General features: G+C 46.2%; 1 protein-coding gene across 1 annotated transcript in view; it reads left to right on the forward strand.

Moving 5' to 3' along the window:
- The first annotated feature begins 1,470 nt into the window (after positions 1-1,470).
- Positions 1,471-26,829, forward strand: part of LOC119441421 (uncharacterized) — a 52,691-nt gene continuing 27,332 nt past the window's right edge. Inside the window, exon 1 of the mRNA XM_037706044.2 lies at positions 1,471-1,577. Coding sequence (XP_037561972.1) covers positions 1,485-1,577 — 93 coding nt within the window. The 5' untranslated portion in view covers positions 1,471-1,484. The remainder of the gene's footprint in view (positions 1,578-26,829) is intronic.

A 26,829-nucleotide genomic window follows, 5' to 3' on the forward strand; every position in this document is an offset into this window, starting at 1 on the left:
GCAATCCCACTCCTTACAGTCCACGAACATTTTCTGTCACATTTTAGTGGTTCTCAAAGCAGAGAGACTGACCACCAATTGGCACTCAGGTCGCAAGATTCAACTGCAGTATCCAACCTTTCGCAGGTATCTTTGTGTGCCTTCGCACGACATAGAAGGCCATCTACGACTGCTCCCGTTAAGTCCGCTGCAAGGGGGCCTTAACGGGCATCTGCCACGCAAGTGCCCAAATTGGCACGAAAGCGAGAAGTGAAACCGTCTGGCCTTCTCATTTCCCTGACCACATGCTGACGCCGCTTATTCTGAACGCCATACACAACGGTGCAATAGACATGCGATAGAGCATAGCGCCGTTGTCTTTTCATATCTCCCGGATTTTACTAGTACGCCGCAATGTCACCACGTAAGAGAGAGAGGGAGAAACTCTCGATTCGTGTTTCTGAATGGTGATAAAAAAATCACCGCCCCTTCCACTCCGTGAAGATGGTCAAACAGCGAGGCTGTGTTAGTTACACCAAGTGCTACGGTTGTTACATGTGTACGTGCTGCACGTGATGCAATTACGTAAACACAAGTAAACACAGATCTACAACAGGAACTTATATCATATTCAAACGTTGCTAGGCGAGAAGAGGCAGCGACTTCCGACGCTACTCGATGAATGTCTAGTTCTCTAGTCGAAATCTGCCGTGCCGTTGCCAGAGACACCAGCTGCCTTCACTCATGCAGATTCTTTGCCGCAAAAGTACAAAATATGCAAAGTATTTCCATCAGAATGCACAAGAACACATTAGAAGTTGGCGTTCTTTTGGCAAACAGTAAATTTCAATGCCTCATTTCACGAGTATTCAAGAAACTTCGTGAGATTTCATCGTGCAAATGTTATAGTATTTTACAATAGCAGCTCCAATATAGCACAAACAGCGCTCTCTTCCATAAAAGTACAAATAAGCCAGCATACATTGATCAATATTAATTCGAAGGTTATGATTCGTTTAACGTCTGTCACTGAGGTGTTGAGTTCGTTACCAGTGATATACAGACCAATTCCCGGTGACGAACAGTATGTGACTGTGCTATCTGTGAGAAGTGAAGTAGGAGAACACTGACATCTTACGGGGAATGCCAAAAGCTGCAATCGCTCAGAGAAAAATAAGGCCCGACTTATGACAAAATGACGCTTAAAACTGTAAACAATTTTATATTCGAGGTCGGTACAAAACATCTGTCAAAGAAAACTGCGAAGCAAAGAATAAATATAGACGTAGAAATTATTTCCGCAAAACAATACTTGAATGCAAAGGAAATGGACCATCCAGCGTATTGTTCTTGCAAACGCAGAAGCGTTTCGTAATATTGGTACTGAAGTAAACACCAATCCATCGCTTTAGTCACCATTGTCTACGCCAACTTCTTCAAGGTATATAAAGCGGTATGGAATGTGGAGCCGGACAAATTCCAGAACACTTCCGCACAAGACGAGAATGTTGACAGTGCCTTTTTTAATCTTGAGTATTTATGCTCTCTCAGCAGTGATTGCTACTGGTAGCTGTCCAGATAATGATGATGGATGGGCGGTAAGCATTTCTCACTTCGTTAAAGAAAAGGAAATAACAGAACTGGCTCACCCGTAATTGTTAATAATATATACAGGGTGTTTCAGCGAACACTTTCATATACTCTTAACAGTTTCCTGTGGCACATAGCCCAATTATAGTTAATGAGCTGGTCTACTCGAAGAGGCGGACAAGCTTCTAGTTATTTACCTGATGGCCCATATTGCAATTTACGAATTGTAGCCGTGGAGTTCGCAAGACGGATACACTTGGAACGAATTCTCGGGATGACACCAGTTATGAGATAAACATTCCCAAACTTTGCGGAGAAATGCATTGGCGTTCCAGTTTGTTGCTTAAGAAAACGTCGCTTTATGCATTGAAGCACAAAAATAACTGGAATGCCAATGCATTTCTCCGCAAAGTTCGGGAAATATTATCTCGAAACTGGTGTTATCCTGAGAATAAATTCCAAGTGTATCCGCCTTGCGAACTCCACGGCTGCAATTTGTATATTGCAATATGTGTCATCAGATAATTAGTTTAAAACTTAATGAGTAAATTTTTGTTGATTATTCGATTGTGCATTTCAATTTTTTGTGCAAGTAATGTCCGCCTCTTCGAGTAGACCAGCTCATGAACTATAATTGGACTATCTGCCACAGGCAACCTTTAATAAATTTTGAAAGTGCTGGCTGAAACACCCTGTATATATATATACAGGGTGTATATGTATACAGGGTATAATATGTATATATATATATATTGTAATTTTCGCTAGGAAGAATTCCTAAATTTATCATGCTTGCGCAGAACATGGGATGCAGTTCCCTCCAGGTAATTTGCTGGGAAGCTTATTTTTTCTTTAGCCGTTATAATAATACCTATCCTTATGCGTGGACATGTAAATTACGACTAGTGTACATAATTATCTATGCACTAAAGCGCGATACCAAAAATTGAAACTTGTGTGCGCACCCAAAGCAACACAACGGTAAGCGCCACGCCACAGCATAAGCTGTACTGTAGCATGAGCTACTCTAGTTGAGGAGAATCGCCATCGCCCCAACCAAGAACAATAGGTATGACCGGTAATGCAATTGTAACCGTCTGGCCTGCTCATTTCCCTGCCCACATGCTGACACCCATTATTCTGGACGCTCTACGCAGTGGCACAATAAGCAAGCGGGAGAGAATAGGGGCGTTGACTTTTCATATTTCCCGAATTTTACTAGGACGTTGCAATATTAGAACGTAATATCACCACATCATTCAGAAACTCTCCATTCGTGTTTCTGAATTATGATCAAAAATGTTCCTAATAGAAATACGCTTTCAATTCAAGGCCTTAAATGCATAATAATTTTCTACTGATGAAGTGAAATAACCGCAGTGCAAGTACTTCTTTGAACTTGAGTTCGGACAAATCAAGAGAACGCTGGAAGCCGTTAAAGCTTTCTCATGGGTTGAAAGATGGCACAAAATGTGGTATATGGGTCTTTGATATTGATATCACTGTGTTTATTGCGCATTAGGCGCAATGTATAAAGCACACTTTATAAAGTATAAAGCAAAGAGAACCGTGTTTTAGGTTTTAGGTATTCGCAAATTGTGCGTTTCTTTCGTACAAGCAGAATTCATACGGCCTCGATTCGTCATTCTTTATGTAACTGTGAGTTGGGCTTGGAAGACACCCTACAACGTTTTTTTTGCGAAGTAATAAGCAATGCGTGTATAAAAGCATGGCATGTTATTAAAGTGACATCACGTAGAAAGCAGACTACCCTTTACTCTAGAGAAGTCAATTGCACTCAGAAAGTATCGTCAAATACCTACAGGAAAATAATGAAACTATAAAGTATAAACATTGCTATTTCGACGATCTAGTAATCTCTGAAGATAGGAGACCACCAAAGCACGATAAGAACTCACGTCCAGCTCTAAACTTTGCAATTGTGCTACGGTAACCCTTGAGGCACGGCGCCGTGCCGACCGTTATTTGCCGGATTCTGGCTGCTAGTAAACGGCGGTTTCGTTGCAAAAAGGCAATACTTTCTTTCCGGCTAGAGTCTGATTTTGCGCGCTATTTATGTGGAGTGCAGGTGCGTGGTGCAATCGGCGGACTGATGAACGACCACAAAGTTCATGACGTCAGCATAAAAGTGCGGCCACCAATACACCGGAATGGGCGATTACATCGCAGCTTGCCGCAGCTGACACAATAACCACAACTGGTTATTCCTAAATGCAAGGAGCGCTACAATAAAGTTATGTATCACTTCGTGCACAATATGCAGAAACTCCTCGCAGTGATATTGTTACGGGCAAAAAGAGGTTTAAATTATATTTACAGAATATTTACAAAGCGCCCACTGGCATACAAGGCATACAAGATGCAACACCAGTACACGCGACATCCGAGAGCGTCGTCGTCTTCTGTATTGTCCTCAGCCTTGTCTCGATCGCTGCTTGGTAACATGATCCCCGACGGCGAAGGCACCGTCCCGGTGCATGCTAGATCGTCCGAATGGTATCGTTTAAGGCGTGTCACGTGGACAACATCGGCGAAAGGTCGAGACAACGTGGAATCGAGGGGCGTGATTTCATATGTGATGTCGGTCACTTGGCGCAAGACCCGGTACGGGCCAGAGTAAGGCGGAATCAGCTTTTCGCAAAGGCCTACTCGCCGTGACGGTGTCCAAAGAAGGACTATATCACCAGGGTTGAAGTGCGAATCGTGGTCATTGGAACGCTGTTGGCAACCAACAGCGTTCCCGTGATCATAACGATTCGATTCATCGAAGTGCGGCACTTGAGGCTCTATTCTGGACACACATGGCGGCTCAACGGCCGCCATTATCCGCCATCTTGACTGTCTCATTGGCTCTCCAGAGGTCGTGTGTTTTAAAATTTGTTCCGGGAAACAGAAGTTTTGCAAAATTCAATTTTGCGTTTTCATCAGAATGACGAAACGTGACTTGGAGCTGCAAGTTTTATCGACTAATATTTTTTGTGGTCCTTGGCACTTGTAATACTTTAAAGAAAAAGTAGACGGTAGCGTGAAGCCCGTGCAATGCATGCGCAATTTCCGGAATATTTGGTTGCGTTCCAAGATAGCCGGCATGTCAGCTTGTTGATTGGCTGAAAGAATATCCCGTGAAGAACGCCACAGGAAAGGCCGTTTCGTAAACGTCAATTTGACGTTGTGTGACGTTGCGCTGGGTCGCCATTGCAGAGATTTTCCGCCATAATATGTGGCGCGACGAGCCGCGCGAGTTATGGTAATGAGCAGCCATATGCTATAGCAGTCGAGAGGCAGGCGTATCACCGCATTTTCCCTGTCATTTGGGGCCATGGAAATCTTTCGCTCACAACTGCGTGCTCATAGCATTTGCGTCGCTCTAGGGTGGTGTTGGCATTTGTGTTTTGAACCATCATTTTTATTGAAAACACGTTTATTTCAAATAGTATCCTAAACTAGCAAGCTTTCTGCGACATTTTGCACTTTTAACTATTGCGTTTGGAATGTAAGCAACATTAATGACTTTTCGCGCCATCAAAGGCGCGAAAAGTCACAACGGTCACTTCTTAATTGATAAAAAGAAATGTACGCAAGGCGGCGCCTTAAGGCAGTGGTCCCACTCCGTCGGCACGAGCCCCCCGTTTTCAGTACTTTTGGAGAAACCGTGGCGGCTCTTTTACTTAGGATATAAAGTTGTGGTATATACCACAAAATGTTTAATTCTTGTAGATTCCAACTATATATAACATAAAGAAATTGATTAATGTTATTTGGAAATAAATGTTCAAGAACAAGCATGAGATACATGGTTTTTGTGAACTGTGTCTCAGTTGTGACCATATTTAGAAGAAACTACCGCACTTACTGCATTGCGGCTTGCTCTGTAGCTTTAGGACATATTTATCTAGTTCCTAGACATAGCAAATTAATTTTAATTTTTACTTTTGGATAATTTGCTTTTGAAAATTGCCAAATATTACAATCTTCTGTTGTAAACAGCCAGGCAACTACATGATCAAGGAAGCTAAATTTTGTATAAAGTAGAGTTCAAGGAGTTTCCATTTAGGACAGAAAATTTCATTCATGTAACTTTATTAGTTTTAAAGCGCAACTTCGTAGATTTATTACCTTCCCGCAAAAATGGGCAAAAATAAAACCAGAATTCTAAATATTGCTTATTTTCGGCAGCATTATTAGGAAAACTAATAAAGTTACATGAATGAAGTTTTGCGTCCTAAATGTAAATTCTTTGAACTCGACTTTCTCCAAAATGAAGCTTCCTTGAGCATGTAGTTGCCGGGCTGCTTACAACAGAAGATTGCAATATTTGGCAATTTTCAAAAGCAAGTCATCCAAAAAGTAAAACTTAAAAATTAATTTGCTACGTCTAGGAACTAGATAAATATGTCCTAAAGCTACAGAGCAATCCGCAATGCAGTAGGTGTGGTAGTTCCTTCTAATTATGGTCACAACTGAGACACAGTTCGCAAAAACCATGTATCTCATGCTTGTTCTTGAACATTTATGTATAAATCACAACAATCAATTTCTTTTTATTATATATAGTTGGAATCTACAAGAATTAAGCTTTTTATGGTTTATACGACAACTTCATGCCTTAAGTAGAACAGCCGCCACGGTTGCTCCAAAAGTACTGAAAACGGGGGGGGGGGGGGGGGGGGGCTCGTGCCGCCAGAGTGGGACCGCCACCTTAAAGTTTCCCCTCGTAAAGTCCCTATATAATAAAAGTACCGCCATCCTTTGATCAACGCCGCTTCGCTCTCTGCTGTATCTCCGATTGGACGATGATAGCGCGCGATTTGACTTCTTTATATTTTGTTTTTTTTTTCGCCTCAGAGCCATGTTGAAAGTCGTCTGCGCAGCCGCAGTTGCCGGCGCGGCGCGCGCCCGGCCTGAAAGTTTCAACGTGGGACTTTCTAGGGCCGCCACCGTCGACTCGCTTTCGCAAGCAAAAAATAAAGAAAAAAGCACGCGCTTTAGGAGAGTAGACGACGGAGGAAAGAGTACATGGCGGTACTTTTCTTATATAGACGTTTTCACGAGGGCGCTCCCGACGGTCTGTCGTGGAGAGTATGTGTATGTGTTGCCTGTTCAGTCTGGACTGTGAGCTTGCCTTGCGCTTGCATTGTGGAGTGGTAGCTTTCTATTGATGTTTCCGTTTATTTTTGTCACGAATGACTTACGCTAGTAAATAATGGTACATATACTCATCAAAAGGCTACAGGCCAGCACTGTGCAGTTTATGGGTGCACAAACAACCAGCGGAAAATAACGATTTTGGGGAACTAAGTGTGTCCACAATGCAGCACTCCGCGAGACCGCTGCCGCGATGTGGTATGTTCACGCTTAGCCGGTTTCCTGCATCACCTGAGGACTTGGCATTTCAGTCTAATGTGCACCAATGCACACATCAGTAAAATAACGCATTTTGGTAAACTCTTTTCGGCACATTTCCCAACAGGTTGCGAGAATTGTCAGCTCTTCGATGCAATATTTTCTCGTATGTAGAGGCAGAGGCTACATTTGTTATTCTTTCAAACACGACTTCATTCCAGTGCCTAATACGGGGGTCACACGGCGCACTTTTGATCGTGATCGAGCCCGATATGGGTCGAATTTCTTGGTGGCGATTGGCTTCTCTGCTCAATCTGCGGAAGGGAGCCAATCGCGGTCGAACATTCCGATCCAGATCGGTCTCGATCACTATCAAAAGTGGCCGTGTTGCACCGGTATAAGACAAATTGGAGCACTCTGCGAGAGAACTAGTCGGTAAATACACTTCGCAACGATCTCGAAAAATCGTGTCCTATGGAAGATGTATGCAGACCCTATGTCCACCAAAACATTGTCTCTGAGTTCACACGCACCCTACGCGGCCCTGTCCAAAAGGTAATTAACTTCAACAGTGTGGTGCTGCATCGAGCTCATCCATCTTTGAGCGTTGTCTATGTGCTCGGGCAGCAAGAGAATGCAAAAACGAACGTGTCAACCTCATCAGTGCGGCCTAGCGCCAGTGTTAGAGTTTGGGAACCGTGATGCGCTAACTGTGCGTGGCGTAGAAACGCGCTAAATGAGCCCGCGCAAGTAAGAACGTCAAAAAACGGTATTCGCATGGGTACTCGGACAATAGCATCATGCTTGCAAGAATAACAGTAACGAAAAAAATAAATTCGCACAGTCGATGAAGTGAAATACTTACGTGCGTGCAGAGACTGCTTCGCTGACCACTAAGCGCTTTTCACTCATGGTCAGTAGTGGTTTACAGTCATATGGATATTTATTTATTCGACAATTGTTAAGACTCGACATTACTTTATTATGAACATATCACAGTGAGACGGTGTAAGGGAAACAAGAGAAAGAGCAGAGATCGCCCTAACACTGCAATATTATCGGCTTATTTCGCTTCAGAGATAGCGCACACGAACAATTATTGCCGTACGCGATATCTTCAATGCAAACTTCGCGCACGATCTACGTTAAGGTTCACCGTGAGCGAAGCTTGTTCCAAATTCAGACATTCGAAAGAAAATCCATTCCAGGTAAACAAACGTAAAAAATAGGTAAACAAATATATCTTTATAACAAGTCCTGTTATAATCACTATTGGGATTGACAGTATGTATAAATAAATAAATACTAAAAATAAAAATCTAGCACCTGGGCTGTATCAGTCGCGCTGGAATCTGTGATCACTGCCGCGCGTCGGTTCGCTGCAGGTACCGCGCTGCTCGATCGCCACGCTTTATGCTTTGAAATTTGGTTATAAGCACCCTGCACCGCACCAGATCCAATAAATTTTGCATGATTGAGCTGTTCAGTTGCGTCGGAAGCATATGGAGTAACCACCGCATATCTACCAACCACTGACACGCGTCGTCGGGCCGCCGGCGCCTGGTTCTATAAGCATTGCCTGACAGCTATGTACGCGTCTGCTTTCGCTAAATGAGGCAACCCTCAATCGCGAAACGTAATGGTGATCAGATTCAATCGAAGATACGGTCACATGTGCCCAGCAATAACAATGAAATATATCACTGATTAGCACGCCAGGTCTCGACGAAGCAGACGAGGCTGCCGCCGCTACCGACGAAGCAACACCACATCCACTGGCTGGGCTTGCTGTTGCCATGGCACACTACACTGAGCGCTCACGCGAACACGTGAAACCTGTAAAAAGTCAAGCGGCACAAGACAAGCGAAGCGGAAGAAAACAATCGAAATAATGCGCGGCGAAGATCACACAACCGAAGTGCGGCGGGCCTGCTCTCGCAAGGCGCACAGTCCAAAATGGCGGCGACGCTAGACGTCGCTCGTGTCAGCCAATGGCACTGCTCAAACGTCCGTTTGTGAAAAGGTCTATAGGGACTTTATCCTCTCGCGGAGCGAGTAAGCAGCGAAGTGCACAAGAGATGGCAGTGCCGGCGCTTGGGTCCCGCAAGGGGATGCATGTGGTTCGCGCGACGCTATCGATGATATTCGGCCGCTTCTCAGCCAGACGAGTCGGGCGATGGTCGGGCTGACTCACTTGCGTTTCACGAGAAAGTGATAACGCGGCCTAGAGAGCACGCTCATCATCACTGGTAGGTCGCGTATGTTGTCTTAAGGTAGAAAGCGAGCGCGTGGGCGCCAATATACGACGACTCATTCTGTTTGTAGTCAAAAGAAACGTTTAATTAGAGATCACCTCCCTACATGACAAATTTACTGCTCCTAGGGCTTTATAAACACAAAAAGCGCAGAAGCCCCCTTGTTATAACACGGCGGTCTATGAAGAGCGGGCGGCGCCATGGCACGTGATGATGATGATGATGATGATTTATTGGCATCCCCTTTGAAACGGGGCGGCGACAAATAGTCACCTAGCCTGCTTTATTTAGTCAGGTATGCTATACATGTTCTTTATCTAGCAGTTTTGATATTCCTCTCATTATTATTTTTCTTTTTCAAAAATTTGCCTTGTGCCGCTGCCTATGATTTTAGGTCGTATCCATCTTTTCCCTGATTTTTTTCCACCAGTACTCCAATCGTCTTTTGCTGATCTCTACGGCTGATCTGTTTGTTTCCTTCCACTTTGAAACCAAGCGCTTCTGGGAGTTGCACGTTACCTACGGTTCTCGCTGGGTGGATCCCGTCGCATTCCATCAGGATGTGCTCATCAGGACACACCTAAAACCCCTATATTTATAAAAGTGGCGCCATTCTTAGATCTTGCCGCCACCGCGCTCACCCCGGCGCTTCCTCCTCGCCCTCTCTTAGCCGCCTCCTGTCGCCCCAGCCTCCTCCGCTCCCCCATTGGCCAATCCGTGTCACGTGGAAGTTCGCGTCGCGCTTTTGTATATTTTTTTCTTTCCAGCGCGCTCCGACTGCCATTCTCGGGCCTGTGCGACGAAAGTGCTGTACGCACAAACGGATCAAACGTGTTAGGGACAAGAACTTCGTTGTGATGGCATGCTGCTGCGCCTTAAGTTGCCGCAACCGACAAGGCGAGTGCAAAAGGCTTTTTTTGTTCACCATCCGGCGTGCGCAGACGCTTGCTGCACACTTGATATTTGCGCCGTCTCGCATCGTCGCGTTGCTACTTCCAAAACGGCATTATTAAGACCAGTTACTGACTGACGAAGCAAAATCGCGCCTCAAAAACTTCTCCGCAGGGCGCGATCAAAGTTTTCCTCGGATTTCCTCTGGTAGCGCGTTAGCTGTCGTCTGCCACGGCAGGCCCGACGCAGGCGGCGCCACTATCGATATCGCGCCTCGATCGCGCTGGTCGCGCCGAGCGCGATAGTGGAACGGAGGAGGAGGGAAGCGGATGGCGCTACTTTTCTTATATAGGGGTTTTAGACACACCCGCACTGCAGCGTTCCTAGCGGCAGCCACCGACATTCATTGCAAACGGTGCCACTCGGGAGGTCGTGTTCGGCACACTAGCCAGTTTATTCTAGACATTTTAGCGCCTACGTTACGCCTCGAAGAAAATGGCGGGATGTCCAGAATAGCGGCTGAAATGAACAAGAGATGGCAGCGCCGGCGCTTGCGTTGCGCAGGCGGATACCTTTGGCGCGCGCAACGCTATTTATGAAATTCGCCTGCTGCTCAGCCAGACGAGTCAGGCTGAGTTACTTGAGTTTCACGAGATAGCGATAACGCGGCCTAGATCGTGCGCTCATCATCACTGGTAGGTCGCGTATGTTGTCTTAAGGTAGAAAGCAAACGCGTGGGCGCCAATATACGATGACTCTTTCCGTTTCCCGAGGACACGCATCCTAGCTAATGAAGCACATGACAGCTTGTGCGCATGCAGACGACGGAAGCGAGAAACGATTTGGATGGAATAAATGTACGCTTTGAGCTAGATTTTTTTTTATTTTTACTGGGGAGGCAAACTGTTTTCCTTTATAAATAACGCTAGCTTCTATGCCTACATTACAGTTTCTTAGGCGAAACGTCAAATTTGCGTCACGTTACGAAACCAAATTGGGGCTATCGGCGCCATTTTGTAAGCGACGCGCCTATATAGTGCCTAGAATATACTGGCTAGTGTGCCGACCACCTGCTCTTTTCAATGGAGGAGCATGGCACCGTATGCAATTAATGCCCACGGTGGCTGACAGGGGTCGCAGCAATACAGCTGGGTGTAAAACCCCTATATATAAAAAGTAGCGTCACGCTCTGAAGAATGCCGCCGCCTCCTCGCACACCCTGTCCGAGGGCGACGCCGCGTCGGTATTGACCTAATGGCATCACGTGGACCGTCGCGCCGCCGGGCGCTGGCTGCATTTGTTTACGATCACGCTCCATCACCATTTTCGCCCGAGAAGCGTCTACAGACTGGCGAGGAGCACAACGATAGCGGCGAACACAGTCGGCGATCGTCGAACCTAATCAGCGGCGAAAGATAATCAAGTGGACGTGTTTCCAGCGGTGTAGCGGCGCAACGGTCGAAAAAGGAGCCCGAAAGAGAGGAGAAACGAGGAGGAGGGAAGGCGGAGGAGGAGAGTGTCGCTACTTTTTATATATTGGGGCTTTACAGACCCACCGCGAGTCGTCTGCTTGGCTGGAGCAGTTTCGCAGTGGTTGCATCGATTTCTGTGTTTGCGTTTTCAGTGTCATTACGGAGTTGCGTGTTTGTTCTTGCGTCATAAAAGCTTCAAGTGAGTTTGTGGTTGTCTCCTCCCGTGTCTGTGAGTAGGAGGACTATGTGACGGCGGTGAAAGAATGTTGAAACCACAGCGACAGTGAAGAGAGGACTTGCTTTGCGTGGTTGTGCTGGAGTAGTTACTGCTCGAGCGAAGGGCTTTTATTCTTGTACACTGCACCATCTGATGGCACACGGCTCGCAGAATGGGAACGAAGGATAAAAAGAAACGACAAAACCCTGACGCCAACTGTTGTGGTGTGTGAAAAGTATTTAAAAAGCCGTTTCATCGAACGCACGTTCACTATCATCGTGAACGGCGTTTTCAACGATCTTCGCCGCAATACATTGCGTCTGAAATCGATGCGATACGTAGTGCATACGATATTCCATAAGTATCCTACGCACCTTGTATTTCCAAGGAGAAAATTATAATACATATATTATTACAATATATATATATATATATATATATATATATATGTGTGTGTGTGCGTGTGTGTGTGCGAAAGAACTTCCATCAAAGTAGTACAGGCGCACCCAGTCGGTGGCCTCCTTGTTGTGCTCAGCCGTTGAGAGCACCGAATCGGAGAACTTCGAAGGATCTGGTGTCCACCACAAAGCTTCTGTATCAGAAGAGAGCGTCCAACGCTTTAGTTTCAAAGCCGCGAGCGCTGATAGATTGCAAAATGATGGTGCACAATGGCCGCAAACCACCAGCTAAAGTCGTCATCTGTACTGCAATTCAGAAATGAAATCTCGATATCTATTCCAGTCGCGTGGATGAATCGCGCTATCTGGGCCAGTGGAATCATTAGCTTATGCCTATTGAGAAGGTACGTTACGTGAAATGAATAACTTAAAATAATTTACTTGCCACCTTTATTTAAAGAAAATGGTAGTGTTCTGAATGCTGTGATGAAGACAGAAGACAAAACAGGTTGCACAACTTGTGATGAGGTATAATCCTTGATCAAGAAAGTTGCCTTAATTAACAGTTCCAGCTTGTTTATGGTCGACGCAGTTTAATTAAAGCCTGCTTCAAGGAAGCAGTACTATAGAGACATGGTTCTCGCTAAAAAATGTTAGTTATACCTTATGAAAAGAAGTACAATGTACGGGGAACATTTTACGTGTTTTCTGCGTCTACCAAACAGTTCTCATATACCAATCAAGCTACCATCCTTCTTGGCTCGTCTTCGCAAGAGAGAAAAAAAAACGAAGAGGGAAAGGTAGGGAGGTTAACCAAGGACGTGCCCGGTTGGCTACCCTACACATGGGGAGGGGGGAAGGGGAAGAATAGATAAAGAGAGAAAATAAAAAAAAATTGGAGTCAGTCATTCGCAGAGACAGTCAGAGAAGAATCTTCGCAAGCTTTTGCTCGCACCATAGAGAAGACGGCGTGCGGCCGCAATATTATCGCACTTGGACTTTATACACAGAACATCACGGCGACGGTGGAAATTCGCCTGGAGTGTCCATACAATTGCTATCGCAAAAAAGCGAAAGTGTAGGAAAGTATGGGGAAAATGAACAATCAAAAGGAGTAATTCCATAGAGGAACATTCTGGCAAGTGAATCAAAAGTTAATATTTTGCCCTGAAAGACCAGCTCTTGTAGCACGACGTACGTCGTGCAACAAGAGCTGCTCGTTTGAGAAACTCACCATTGTATCGCGTCGCATCACGGCATGCGATACAATGGTGAGCTTGTTAAACGTATGATGATGAACATGCGAAGCACATATACGAGCATCATGGAAGATAAGTCTTATATAGATGTTTTTTAGACAATCCAGATTTTTGACAAAGAGGCTATATAAGAGCAGCAAAATGACGTTGTTCTGCAGATGAGTTCCGAGGCGAGGCGAAAATACATTGCCGCTGATAACGTGAGGTTCAGAAGATGAATTAACAACAATTAATTATGACCTAGCTTTTTTTATACATTTGTTGAACTGGCGAATATGAAGGCACTCACATTTTAACGCACCTTTGTTTTTTTTACCTTGAAAGTCACACTTATTTCGAGATATTTATCATGGAATTTAAAAGGTAAATTCAGACTATCTGCTAGAGCACAGAAAAGGCGACCCCGCTGTCATATAAGACCGAAACGCCGTGACGACAAGCGCGAGAAAGTAGCAAACCGAAGGTCTCGGCTAGCTGTAGTCGCGGCAGCTACTGATGCGTCACATACGCTTTGCCTGGCAAGCGAGTGCGGCTGTGTGTCGGGTTAGGATTGGCCGCGGCATGCTGTCATTCGTACTTTGCCACACACTTCTTGAATATCCCGAATTAGGTGCGATTCTCAACGTCTTTAAAAGATGGGTGTGGATGAAAATGTCACTTTGCCATTTAGACAACGCTCCCCAGACACGAATAAAAAAGGTAATCATACATTTTTCCAAATTAGTTTTCTGAAGCTCACGTTATTTGCGGCAGTGTCCGCCTCGCCTACGAACTCGCCTGCGAAAACACCACGTTCGTTTCGTTCATTACTTTTTAAAAATAAAAATCTGTATTGTTTAAAAAAACATCCTATATATAGTGCAATTTCACATGTCTATATAAATTAGGCATTCTTATTCTCTATGAGTAATAGTCGCGGAATAAGTATGCTTTAAAAATCGTATGTTGCAATGATCTGGACTGTCTTAGAAAACGAATGTAGTGTTTCCTTTTCCTGAATTGAACCACTTGAGGTTCGACACTCGAAACAGAGCTAGCTGGTACGCAAACTTAAACGCAGGCAGCAAGCAATAAATAAGCTTTCTTATAGCCAAAAGAAACCCTAAATTAGAAATCACCTCCCTACATGACAAATTTACTGCTCCTACAGCTTTATAAACACAAAAAGTGCAGCAGCCCCCTTGTTATAACACGGCGGTCTATGAAGAGCGGGCGGCGCTGCGGCACACACCCGCACTGCAGCGCTCCTAGCGGTAGCCGCCGACATTCATTGCTAACGGTGCCACTCGGGAGGCCATGGTCGGCACACTAGCCAGTATATTCTAGACATTTTAGCGCCTACATTATGCCTCGAAGAAAATGGCGGTATGTCTAGAATAGCGGCTGAAATGAACAAGAGATGGCAGCGCCGGCGCTTGCGTTGCGCAGGCGGATACCTTTGGCGCGCATAACGCTATCGATGAAATTCGCCTGCTGCTCAGCCAGACGAGTCGGGCTGAGTTACTTGCGCTTCACGAGATAGCGATAACGCGGCCTAGAGCGTGCGCTCATCATCACTGATAGGTCGCGTATGTTGTCTTAAGGTAGAAAGCAAGCGCGTGGGCGCCAATATACGATGACTCATTCCGTTTCCCGAGGACACGCATCCTAGCTAATGAAGCACATGACAGCTTGTGCGCATGCAGTCGACGGAAGCGAGAAACGATTTGGATGGAATAAATGTACGCTTTGAGCTAGCTTCTTTATTTTTACTGGGGAGGCAAACTGTTTTCCTTTATAAATAACGCTAGGTTGTATGCCTACATTACAGTTTCTTAGACGAAACGTCAAATTTGCGTCACGTTACGAAAGCAAACTGGGGCTATTGGCGCCATTTTGTAAGCGACGCGGCTACGTCTCGCCTCGCTTAAAATGGCGGAATGTCCTGAATAGCGGCTTTGGACGCATTCTTTCGCTGCGCTAATCTCAAGAGAAACTCGTGGGAAACCTCATGTTTACAGCAAGCCATGTCTACAAGGCCAAAGAGGTGGCGGTTGACCTTGATTTCGACATCACCGGGACATGCGTTTCACAAAACATTATCAACTCACCGACCAGGAAAAAAGTTATAATAGAACTTAACTGCATCAGGCATGCACATCCAGTTCTTGGTTTTCAGGTTAACAACCACCGAATAATTTTCACTACTGCTACTACGGTGCTGCGGGAAATTGTAAACAGACCGCGGCTGCTGCTCTGCTCGTTCATGATATCATGTAGGATTCGTGGACAGGTGATCCTCTGTCATGGAAAGCATATAAAGGTTTCGAAGATTCACAAACCAAAAGCACAACTTAGTCAATCTTGAACGTCTTAGCGGCTAGGCACGCTTTTAAAGAAAACTTGTGTTCTATGTGGTGTCAGGTGCTTTTGGTTTGGCAGATGCCGAATACCCGCTACTCGTTGTGCTCCTTGCAGGCAGCTTTCACCTTTCATACAATCTCACATTACCTGATCCTGCCGATGAATGGGAAAGGGCTGCTTTCTGAATAGGAAGTTAAAGCACAGTTCAAAAATTTTTTTCTGCAAGATGCAGGATCAACGACGATGCGAAGGTACTCGTCTGCAGCGAAGTAGATTGCATGGTTGGATGGATTTTTTGTTCGAGATGTCGTTGGCACAACCTTCCTTGGGGGTAACCCTAGGCGCCAAATTTGACTTGATCCAATCAATGTTTCCCCTTCGAAACCAAACAGCACTACGAACGGGACTAAACATGACACAGGACGGCGCTCCATATTGTGCGCTTCTTTTTAGTCCTTCTTTTAGCGCTGTTTGCTTTCAAAGTCATGCGCCACTTATAGTTCACCAACACGCGCTAATGTTTACCCTATTACACGTTTGTATTGAGGTGAATCATACTACATATAATTTGTCACTTCGACACGCGCCACTTCAACGGTACGTCACAAAACATCGTCATGTGTGCCACTCATCGCTTGGCAGATGATCACGGGCACCTATTTTCGAATGCGAACTATTTTTAACACGTAAAGAATTTTTAAGAATAATATGCACAATGGGACGGAAGTCTCCAAGATATCGTCGTGTTGCTGTCAGCTCCCAGTCACACGCGTGTGTTGGCTCGTTCCAAAATGTTATTAAATATTTAACGGCTGTTAATAGAAATCCTGGAAATGTAGCCGGAGTATATCTGCTGGCCTAAGTCACAGTTTTAACGTCCGAGTGCCACCCAGCAGTGGGTAGCATTCGAATTTTCTTTCATCATCTTGGTGCACATTACGCCTGGTCTCCCGAACAAAACAAGCACAACCGACTAGAAAAAAAAAGAAAACGTGCTGCAGGTAACTCCACGGTGCGCCCGTCTGTCACCAGAAGTACAGCGAAAATACCGAGCATGTAGCTGACTTTAATCAACTAACCAGCCGGCTGCAAAGTTTGGATCCGTGCCACCAATAGCTTCATGCCTGAAGCGTCGTAAATACTCTTGCACCACACAGCGCATCACGTTTACCTGTTTAGACACGTTTTTTGTGTGTGTGATAGCGTCTATGCCGCGCCTCCGCGTTATCAGGCGCTGGCGCCAGGATGTCTGAAACGTTGTCTGTACATGACGTCACTTGCCACGTGAGTGTTCTTTATATAGAGCCCCTTTTCTGGACATTCCGCCATTTTCTTCGAGGTGTGACGTAGGCGCGACGCTTAGAAAATGGCGCTGGTGGCGCCGAATTGATTTCGTAACGTGACGCAAATTGGACGTTTTGCCTAAGAAACTGAAATTAAGGCACTGAGCCTAACATTCCTGATAAAGCAAAACAGTTTTTCTCCTCAGTGAAAAATGAAGCAGCTGGCTCAAAGCGTGCGATTATTTATTCGAAAACGCTTAGTGCTCCCGTCGTCTGCTGCGTCCAAGCCATCGTCTGTTTCTTTAGGTATGATGCATGTCCCACGGGAAACAGAATAAGTCGTCGTATATTGGCCCCCACGAGCTTGTTTTCTACCTTGAATCAACATACGTGACCTACCAGTGGTGATGAGTAGAGACCGGATTTTAGGCAAATGCCTTTTTTGTTCCTTGCGCTCCTATCGCCCCACTTCGATATATGAGCATGAATTAGAGGTTAAGAATGGCTTTTATAGTGTTTTTATAGTGCCTATAAATGCCTATATTGGCGTTTGTGCCTAAATGCCTATAAATGCCTATTTTCAATATCGGCGCCTATATGAACAATATTTACCCTCAAGTTTCGCTTTCGAGTGCAGTTAGAGTCATGTTACCGGGCAACATTGACTGTTCGGAACTGTATGGGGTTTAACCTAGTCCTCTAGTTCAACCAACTCCTGCAAAACAACCACTAGCAGCAGTGAAATTTGAGGCGCCGGCCAGCACACGCCGACATAGCGCGAGCGGTTGGCGAATGCGAAACCGCGGAGAGCCGTCATGGGAAACGAGAGTGAAGAGCAAAAGAAGGAAGAAAACTGTGATGCGCAAGCGGCTTTTGTTTTGATCGTAATTTACTTTGTAAGGTGTTCACCGCCGTCAAGCATTCCTTCTCAGCGTACAAGATCATTCTCAGTGACAAGAGGCCCAATTTTGAATCCAAATATCTGCAGATGGTGGTAGTTTGCTATTGTTTCCACAATCTTCACAGTGATTCTTATACTACGTTCTGCGTGCCCTCTAAACAGATATCTTCAAACATGTGCACTTCAAATGGGCGGAAGTGTATTTGGTAGTGTTCGGACGCTTTGCCTGCACAATTTGGATAATGTCATTGTATGTGAGAAAATTGTAAGAGTTGTATCTAAGAGTACTCAAGTAAGAACACGTTAATTTCTTAATAAATCGTAGTCTCTCTTGCATTTATCATTTATCTGATTTTCTTGTGTCTTAATTTAATTGCGTCAGGCAGACATAAAGTAGCGTTTTTTTAATCAGTATTCCCAACTTTCAAGTATTCTTTTTCATGCCTGTTTCACTATATGCGAGGCTCGAGTACAATGGCCGTTGAACATGAATATGAGCAGTGTGCTTGTAGAATTCAGCCAATTGATCCTCATTAGTCCAGCAGTTTTATGGGGCAACTGCACGGCTATGTTCAACTGTTGGCGCCTTTGTGCCATCATACACAATAACATTTCTTCTTTTTTTTTCGTAGATACAGGTCGCGCACGTCCTGGCTTGAAATAATTTGCGTTTATGTAAAGATTTATTGTGCCTATATTTACGACATTGGAGGCCGAAAACGTTGTTTTACCTGCCAATTTTGGCGCCTAAAACGTGCTTTTTTAATGCCTAAAGATCCGGCCTCTAGTGATAACAGCTTGGTGCTGGTGCAACCATCCTGAGAACCGTAAACAAGTTCTCCCCACAATCCTGACCCCGCCTTCCCATGAAAAGGAAGCAGTAGCCACATTTCGCTAAATGAAAAATGGGATGTTTTCTGACTTTTGTGGACATAACGACATCTGACTGGCATGGCTTCCACAGATTTTTCACCCCAATCTCCATTCATGGAATCACATCAGCAGGGAGGTTCAAATTTCAGATCGCCGTGCGATACTTTGTTATATCAGTGCAATCTAATGAGGCGACGGCATGTCTGGACGTCGTTAACGTATACCATTCAAAATGATTTTAAAAACAAAACAGTTTTTTCCTCCTCGGTGGAAGCGTCTCGATTTCTGTCAAGTACCTGGTAGCAGGAGGAGTTTCTCAAAACATGCTGTGTTCACTTTCATTTTAGTAAAATGGCGTGTCAATATATGAGCTTCAATTAATGCTGCGGCCACTTTGAATTCAACATTTCGGTGGCGTAATACACTCTCGCCATATTGCATTGGGACCTCAGCAATCGGCAAACTAAAATTTCTTACGATTTCATCACTAAGTGTAAATCGGTTTTATGCAACAGGTGACCTCTAAAATTTTTTAGTACATGGACAGGATCAGGCATAAAGAACAACTCTCTATGTGGATCACAAGCATGTTGAATGATGAACACCATGACTCAGTCACAAAAAGTGTAAAGGTAGAAGCACCGCCTATGTTACGACTTGACGAGCCCGAACCACACTTTACGCGCTGCACCTGCTGTGACATTTTGGTGAACAACTTAGCCAATAGGAACATCATCATCATCAGCCTATATTTGTGTCCACTGCAGGACGAAGGCCTGTCCCTGAGATCTCGAATTTCCCCTGTCTTGCGCTAGCTGATTCCAATTTGCACTTGCAAATTTTCTAACTTCATCACCCCACCTAGATTTCTGCCGTCATCAACTGCGCTTCCCTTCTATTGGTATGCATTCTGTGTACTCTAATGGTCCACCGGTTATCCACAAACTGGAATATAAACTCTCTTCATATATCACCTGGCACATATGCGAAAAAAAAACGGTACGCTCTCTGCTGCCCCAGCTCTTGTTAATGCCTTTACGATAAATATTATGGCGCTATGAAGCGTTGTTACAAGAATTGAGTCACTTCCAAGGTCGAGGTCGACATAGCTCCGTATCTTCGTTTCATCGAGAAACAAAATCCAACGCTTTTCAATGTCAATAATGGCCGGAACTTTCACAAACGGTACTTCAAATATGTCATTCAGCATGCCAGGTGGAATTGTAAAGTACAAAGCCTCCTGCAAAAGGTCCCCCTGGATTGTAGCGGGTTGTGCGCCGTGTTCAAGGGAAACGTCGTATCCTGTGGAGCCACAGAAAAACATATTGCTGTTCCGCGTCTAGAGCCAAACTTTCTGGTTTTCATTCAAGAACTGCATATTAGATATCAAAGCTTAAATTCCTCTCTGAAGACGTTTTGTTCATTCATGTTCCATTTACAATTTTATTGGGATAGCAATTATATGGACGCTCCAAGCGCGTTTCTGCCATCGCCGTGAGGTTCCGTATAAAGTGCACGGGAGATAAAGAAATGTCACAGTTTCGCCCTAAGGGCGAAGCAATGAATGCGATAGCAACACAGCAATGCCATAAGAAGTAAGGTGAGCGGCTTTGGTAGCAATATGAATTGTAGTAAACATGAGCTGATTAAGTAAGCAGGTGTGCTGCGGCGTAAGTAGACCGACATGAAGAGAGACTCGATGACCACGAGAAGGCGCGTGTGAAACGGTGGTGTTGATGAGAACTGCTTCCCGTGGGCAGCGCGTGCGAAGGGACACACCTGTAGCGCAGCACTGCCGATCCGGGCAGCATAGCTGGTGTAGCGTGCTTTGGAAAATGTGGCCCGACTATTACTAACTGAATGAAGAAGCGTGGTGTGAGCGCGCACAAACAAACACGAATAGATCACACTGAATTACTGCAGACAACGACTGTCAAAACGCTGGCAGCAAGCATACGCCGCAGCGGGCGAAGGTACGTGCGGTCTATCGCTTCAACGGAAACTGAGCGGCGAATGCACAGCTCATAAAGGTCAGAGCCGTGTGGGAGATAACGACGGTGCGGGCGGGCGACGAGCGCGGTTGTTGGCAGACTAGAAGTGCGCCCCCCCCCCCCCCCGCTCCCGCTCCCTCCGGCGCTGGCTTCCCGCTTCCTTGCTTGCGCGTGGGAGATTGAGTGCGTTCGCTCACCGTGATAGCGCGCGTCCCCGCACGCTTCCGCTCGGGCATACGGCGCGCGGAGAAGCTTTTATCTATACGGAACCTCACGGCGACGGCGACGCCGACGGCAGAAATCCGGTTGAAGTGTCCATATAATTGCTATCGCAATAAAATCGTCGCCGTGCACCGTATGCTCTACGTGCGAGTGAAAGCGTATGAGGGTGAACAGGTGATCGCGGCTCAATGTCGTGCACGCAAGTGAGCGAAGCGCGAAGAAAGAGCGCCGCCTTCCAGTCGTGCGCAACACTGTAGAGGGAGCGTAGGGAGGGGGGCACGTTTTACTCCGCACCGCCCGAGCGACCGCGAGCGACGGCCCTCAACGCTCCGGGGGGAGGCCGTGCATAGCCGCGTACTATGCCGCGCGCTCCCGCCGGCGGCTGTAACTTGAAAGCCATCTGCGACGAGGAGAGGGTCCATCCTCCCTGCACTCCCCGCTCGCATTGACGCGAGCGGCTAGACGAAGGTCAATTCGCTCGCTGCTGATGCCGTGCTTACTCACTACAACGTTTCGACAGCGCGTTGCCGCGGTCATATAGTGAGATGCGTTCATGTTTGCATGTGAGTGCGTGACACCATACTTGTTGATTTCGTTGGTGTGCCTGTGTTTACAAATTTACACGGCTGATAAAACTACTATCCTTACTTCGTATAGCTATCCACTAGTTTGATATGGCAAGCGATGCTTCGCCTTTCGGGAGAAACTGCGACTTTTTTTTTTTTTTTACTGTGTGAACCCCTTCTTCAATTGTAACCCCTTCTTTTGTAGCTCGGATAAAGAATTATTCAGGCCACTTCGGTCAACACAAGATATGTCCGTGCCTTCCTCCTCCTCATTGATGTTTTCTTCAATATCGACATCCCTACTGTCATCGCTGTTGCTGCTGAAAGAACAATTTTATTTTCTTTTATGGATTCTGCTGCTGGCACTGCTGACGTACATTAGGCGTAGGTGGCTTGCGCTGGCACAGAGGTTTTCTCTTGTGTGGTATAAGCATAAAATATTCTAATAGTTAAGTTAAAAAAAAGAGCTGAAGGCAGCAAGCACACGTCGAAATAAAGTAGAGTAGTTAGGAGCTATTAGTCAAAAGTTGCCAACTGCAGCACACATTTTCTATGACATACTGCATTTTTATGATATATAGGGTTCTATAGCATTTAGAGCATATAAATGTATAGCATTTCAATATATGTTGCAGTATCGACTCGGGTTGAATATACAGAATAGGTTAGGTATTCTTGGACACGTGCACAGTACACATGGGGGAGTGGAATTTGTATTCGGTAGCACGTTTTGTGTAAGCGAATGGTTGGCATATATGCTATGCCATTCAGTTATATAGCTATGTCATTCAGTTTCGAATGACAACATCGCGCACACACAAGTGTAGCGTAGGTTCATTAGGGAGGCTGGCAAAAGAGATGATGTTTCTATAATTGCGGACCAGAAGAGAGCGTGCAGCCAACGCCCTTCATCTGCTTTCATGGCGCCGACCTTTGCACGCGCCTTCCTGTGGAACGGAAGCCACAGATCATTGTGTCCAAATGCGAGAAGCAGCCATCTCACTTGCGTGAAAAAAGCCGGCTTTCAGTAGAATTGATGGCAAGAAATGGAGCTCCTGAGGTGCAATTTGGACGTTAACGTACGCAAATAGTATGGCTTCTTGCGCACTACATGAACAACTTCAGCGCCATGACGACGACGGTCCGAACCGGGACAGAACTGTATGGGACTACCTCGTACGTTACGTTGCTTACGCGGCGCATAACCTTATATATATATATATATATATATATATATATATATATATAGGCGTCCAGACCCACATGCAGTCGTCGGGATGGTAGTGGACGTTGCTTCGATCCTGGTTGTAGGGAAGGCTGTTGTAGGTACGCTGTTTTCACCGGATATGATGCCTAGCATGCTAGCGTGCTTGTTGGGTTCTTTGTAAAAACTCTTGAACGTGTTATTGGTCGGGCTACCATCAGCCACACGTAGCATGGCATCAAGTGTTGACGTGACGCGGCACCCTTATACAAATTCGAACGACGCAACCTGTGTGCCTTCCTGTGCAGCAGTGTTAAAGGCGAAGGAAACATACTGAACAATCTCGTCTCACGTATTGTGCTCTACGTGGATAGCATGGAAAGTATATTGGCCAGCGTTCTGTTCAGACGGTCCGTTAATCCATTTCTTTGAGGATTATACCCTGTGCTCTTGCCGTGAGAGCTATTCGTCACCTGGAAAACGTCCCGCATCAGTCCGGCTGTGAGTGCTGCACCGCGATCGTTGATGAGAACAGAGTGTGCACCATGTTGTAGGACGATGTGGCGGACTTACGACTAACTTTCGGAGCTTTGGTTTCGGTGTACCATGTTAAATAATCGGTAGCGATGTATACCCATAGCGCGCAGAAGGCCTTCGCAATGGACCAAGTAGATTCATTACTATTTGCTGGAACGGCGCTTAAGTGCACCGGGTAGAGAAAGCCAACCGGTTTACGGGCGGTGCAGTGCGGCGCTGCAAATCGCGGCAGGTCTTCAAGTACCGTTGAACAGAAGAAAAGAGCCGCGGCCAGTAATACTTCTGTCGTATCCTTGCTAACGTCTTGGTGAATCCCAGTTGTCACGCACATGGCTCATCATGACAGGCTTACAAATTTCTTGGTGCAGCGGCCGACGGTACGAAAAGGAGGTGCGTTTCTGGACCACTTCCGCAGTTCTTCACGTTAAAGCCGTTTTTGCGCAGATAGTACGATCATAAGTTGCGTGCGAGTGAGCAAGGTAAAACAGCCTAAACTCCTTGAAGGTGTTCGATCTGTGGCAGCAACTCAGGGTCAGTGCAGTGGCGCTCAGCCATCTTGGCGGCGTCGACAACACCGTCAAATGTGAAGTCTTGGTCAGGGCCCATGATGTAGGCAGAGGTGCGCATGACAAACAGTCAACATCACTTTGCTGACTTACAGATGGGTAGACAAGGGTAATAACATATTTTTGTAAGTGCAGATCAAATTATTCGAATACTATAAGAATGACACATTCCACACCGACTTTGGCGTAATGTGCTGCTTACAAATGTTGGCATAATTCAATAACGACCGGGGTTGCTTGTACGTGTCCTTACGAAAGGACATCGTCGGGTGAAAGCTGTGTGAGAGGCTCAGCAATTCTAGAGAATTCATCGACCAAGCGCGTATAATATGCTCACAAATAAAGGAAGCCCGGGACAGCCTTCTAATGTGAAAGAGTCTGGTACATGGCCAAAAACATTCGGCTCTTCGAACCTTAAGTAGCATTTTTCAGGCGTTGTGTTGAGGTTGACAGTAGGGATCGCAGCTAAGATGCACTTGAGTTCAGAAGGATGGTTCAGAAGTCCATCATGTTCTGGAAGGTGGTTGGCGCGGAAACTGTCATGAGTCCTTTATGTCATGAGTCCTTTATGAGTTCAAAGTTCACACCTCTGGTCAAATGTTGTCAGGTGTCACAAACAATATTTTTTTCACAAACCTTTTCATATACTTCGATTTGCCAATACCCGGGCTTGGAATCCAACAAAGAAATAACTTGGCATGTTGTAGAAGATACAATGCATCGGCGAGGCGTGGTAATGTATAAACATCGCGTTTGGTGACACCGTTAAACTTTCCGTAGTCTACACAGAAGCGTAGAGTGTTGTCGTTGCTTCATGCTAACATTACAGGCGAGGCCCACGGGCTTGTGGATGGCTTGATTACGTCACCTTGGAGTTCTGGGAGGCGGCGCGGAGAGGTTGCCCCCGTGGCCACGGTTTATTTAGACTGACCAGCCATGGTGCCGCGGGATCTCGAGAGCGGCACCATGGCAGCTCCCGAGATCTCGGCTGCTCAGGTCGAGAAGCTCTAGCGTGTTCTTTTTTTCGCTCTACATGCACGTGAGCCGCCTTCTTCAGCGCCTCTGGAGGCGATAGTTGCGCCGCTACAGAACATGTCTTTTTATTCCTGCTTGATGGATGTCCTTTCCACTGGAGACACTCGGTAAGGATGCTGGTGAACAGGACGTGCTGGCTCGTCCGTAATAATTCGATGCTTTGTAATGGACGTGCATCGTACTTTGGACGACGTTCAATAGTGAATGCGTTCTTTTAGGCTGTGTACCTCAGACGGCGGGGAAGTTGCGATCCACAATGCGCCCATGTCGGTGAAATCAATGATATCGCGAAGAAAGACGATTGTCCTTCTTCGCACTATATGCCGATACTCTTTGCTAAAGTTAGTTATCAGAACGACGGAACATTTGTTTCGCAGCTGAAGAAGCCTTCTGGATAGGCAGACGTTGTGTTCAAGAAGCAGGGGAACACATGCCCCTCCACTCGGCGTCGTGCTCCATGTCGCATCGGACAACTGTCAGCATGCCGCTCTTGGGTGGCAACGTGATGTTATCGTCTTCTCCGTGAATCTCGATGTCACATTCATTGTCATTACTCTTCGCTAACTTGAACTTTTAGCAAGAATGACTACGTCGCCGACATACGTTAAGTCCCGAATTATGACTCGATCGTCCTGTGCACCAGCCCGCAGGAGTTATCAGGTGCGCTCCTGCAGTACGAACCTGAGTTCCAGACTAGAGTATCGAAACTTTCTTCAGTATACGCGCCAGATTCAGGCTCATAACAGACGTCCCTGAATTCGTGTCGAATAAAGCACTGACTTCATGGTCGTCTATGGTTACCGGTATGTCGCAAGTTACTGATATCGAACTACACTGCTATCTCTGCGTCGGAATTTCGTTATGTCGCTGTCGTCGTAGTGGAGGATCTGCGTTCGCAATGTCAGCGACTTTACCTCCGCAGGGCGCTGTACGCAGTTTTTTCAATTGGCAGAGCTGGGTTAGTGACGCCTGGATTTGCTCGGAGTGAAGAGCGGGCTGGAAGACCTGTGTCGCGCGTGTCACCGAGATTGACAGAATCGTGGCGCAAATGAAGTGTTGGCGTCTGAACGCTAGGCTTCGATCTCCAGTGGTGAATCAGTATAACACGGACAGGACTCGTAAGGCGAAAATCTAGGGGGTCCTGCTCGGCCGTAAGGGCATATCCTGTAGAGGTGATCGTATCACAGCAATGGAAACACAAGGAAAGCCGGTCCTTAGTACGCCAAACATCACTCTTGTGGGTTGGTCGTGCTTCAGCCATGAAAGGCGTGTTGCGAGGCCTGAAGTTGCCAGTAGCTTGTTCAACGGCGCGCACACCATGCAAGTCTGGAGCGGCGCTCACACCGTCGAAGTGCGGGGACAACAAACCGATCGCAGCTTCCGCATACGACATGCCAAGCGGTGGTAGCCGCACCTCATGCTGTGGTGTCTCGACTGATTCTGTGACTCGGAAAGCCTGCCGGATTCGCTCACGGACGACCTAAGGCAGAGAAAGCCGTGGTACTGATTCCGGAGCCACCTACAGTTTTTGGAGCTCATCTCAAACAACAAGCCAGATGAGCTCGCCCAAAGCGTTGGTGTTTTCCAAAGGTACAGCGAGAGGGTCACGCAATAGTGCGGACACGTCTAGGTTATAATGCCTCGTTCGCTACTGCAGTGCCGTTTCATTGACGTCGGTTCGCGAGAAACTCTTCAACGGTCTTCCATGGGTTGCGTATCAAGCCACCGAAGAGCTCTTGCTTGAGACCACGCATCAAGTTCATTAACTTTTTTTTCTTCCTGCATGGACATATCTGCGCGTCTGAAAAGCCGGCACATATCTCCACAAACATTGCGACGGTTTCGTTCGTCCGCTGTACCGACACCTGAATTGCAGATTCAGC

This window comes from Dermacentor silvarum, chromosome 2 (genome assembly GCF_013339745.2).
Source record: "Dermacentor silvarum isolate Dsil-2018 chromosome 2, BIME_Dsil_1.4, whole genome shotgun sequence".
Taxonomy (NCBI): domain Eukaryota; kingdom Metazoa; phylum Arthropoda; class Arachnida; order Ixodida; family Ixodidae; genus Dermacentor; species Dermacentor silvarum.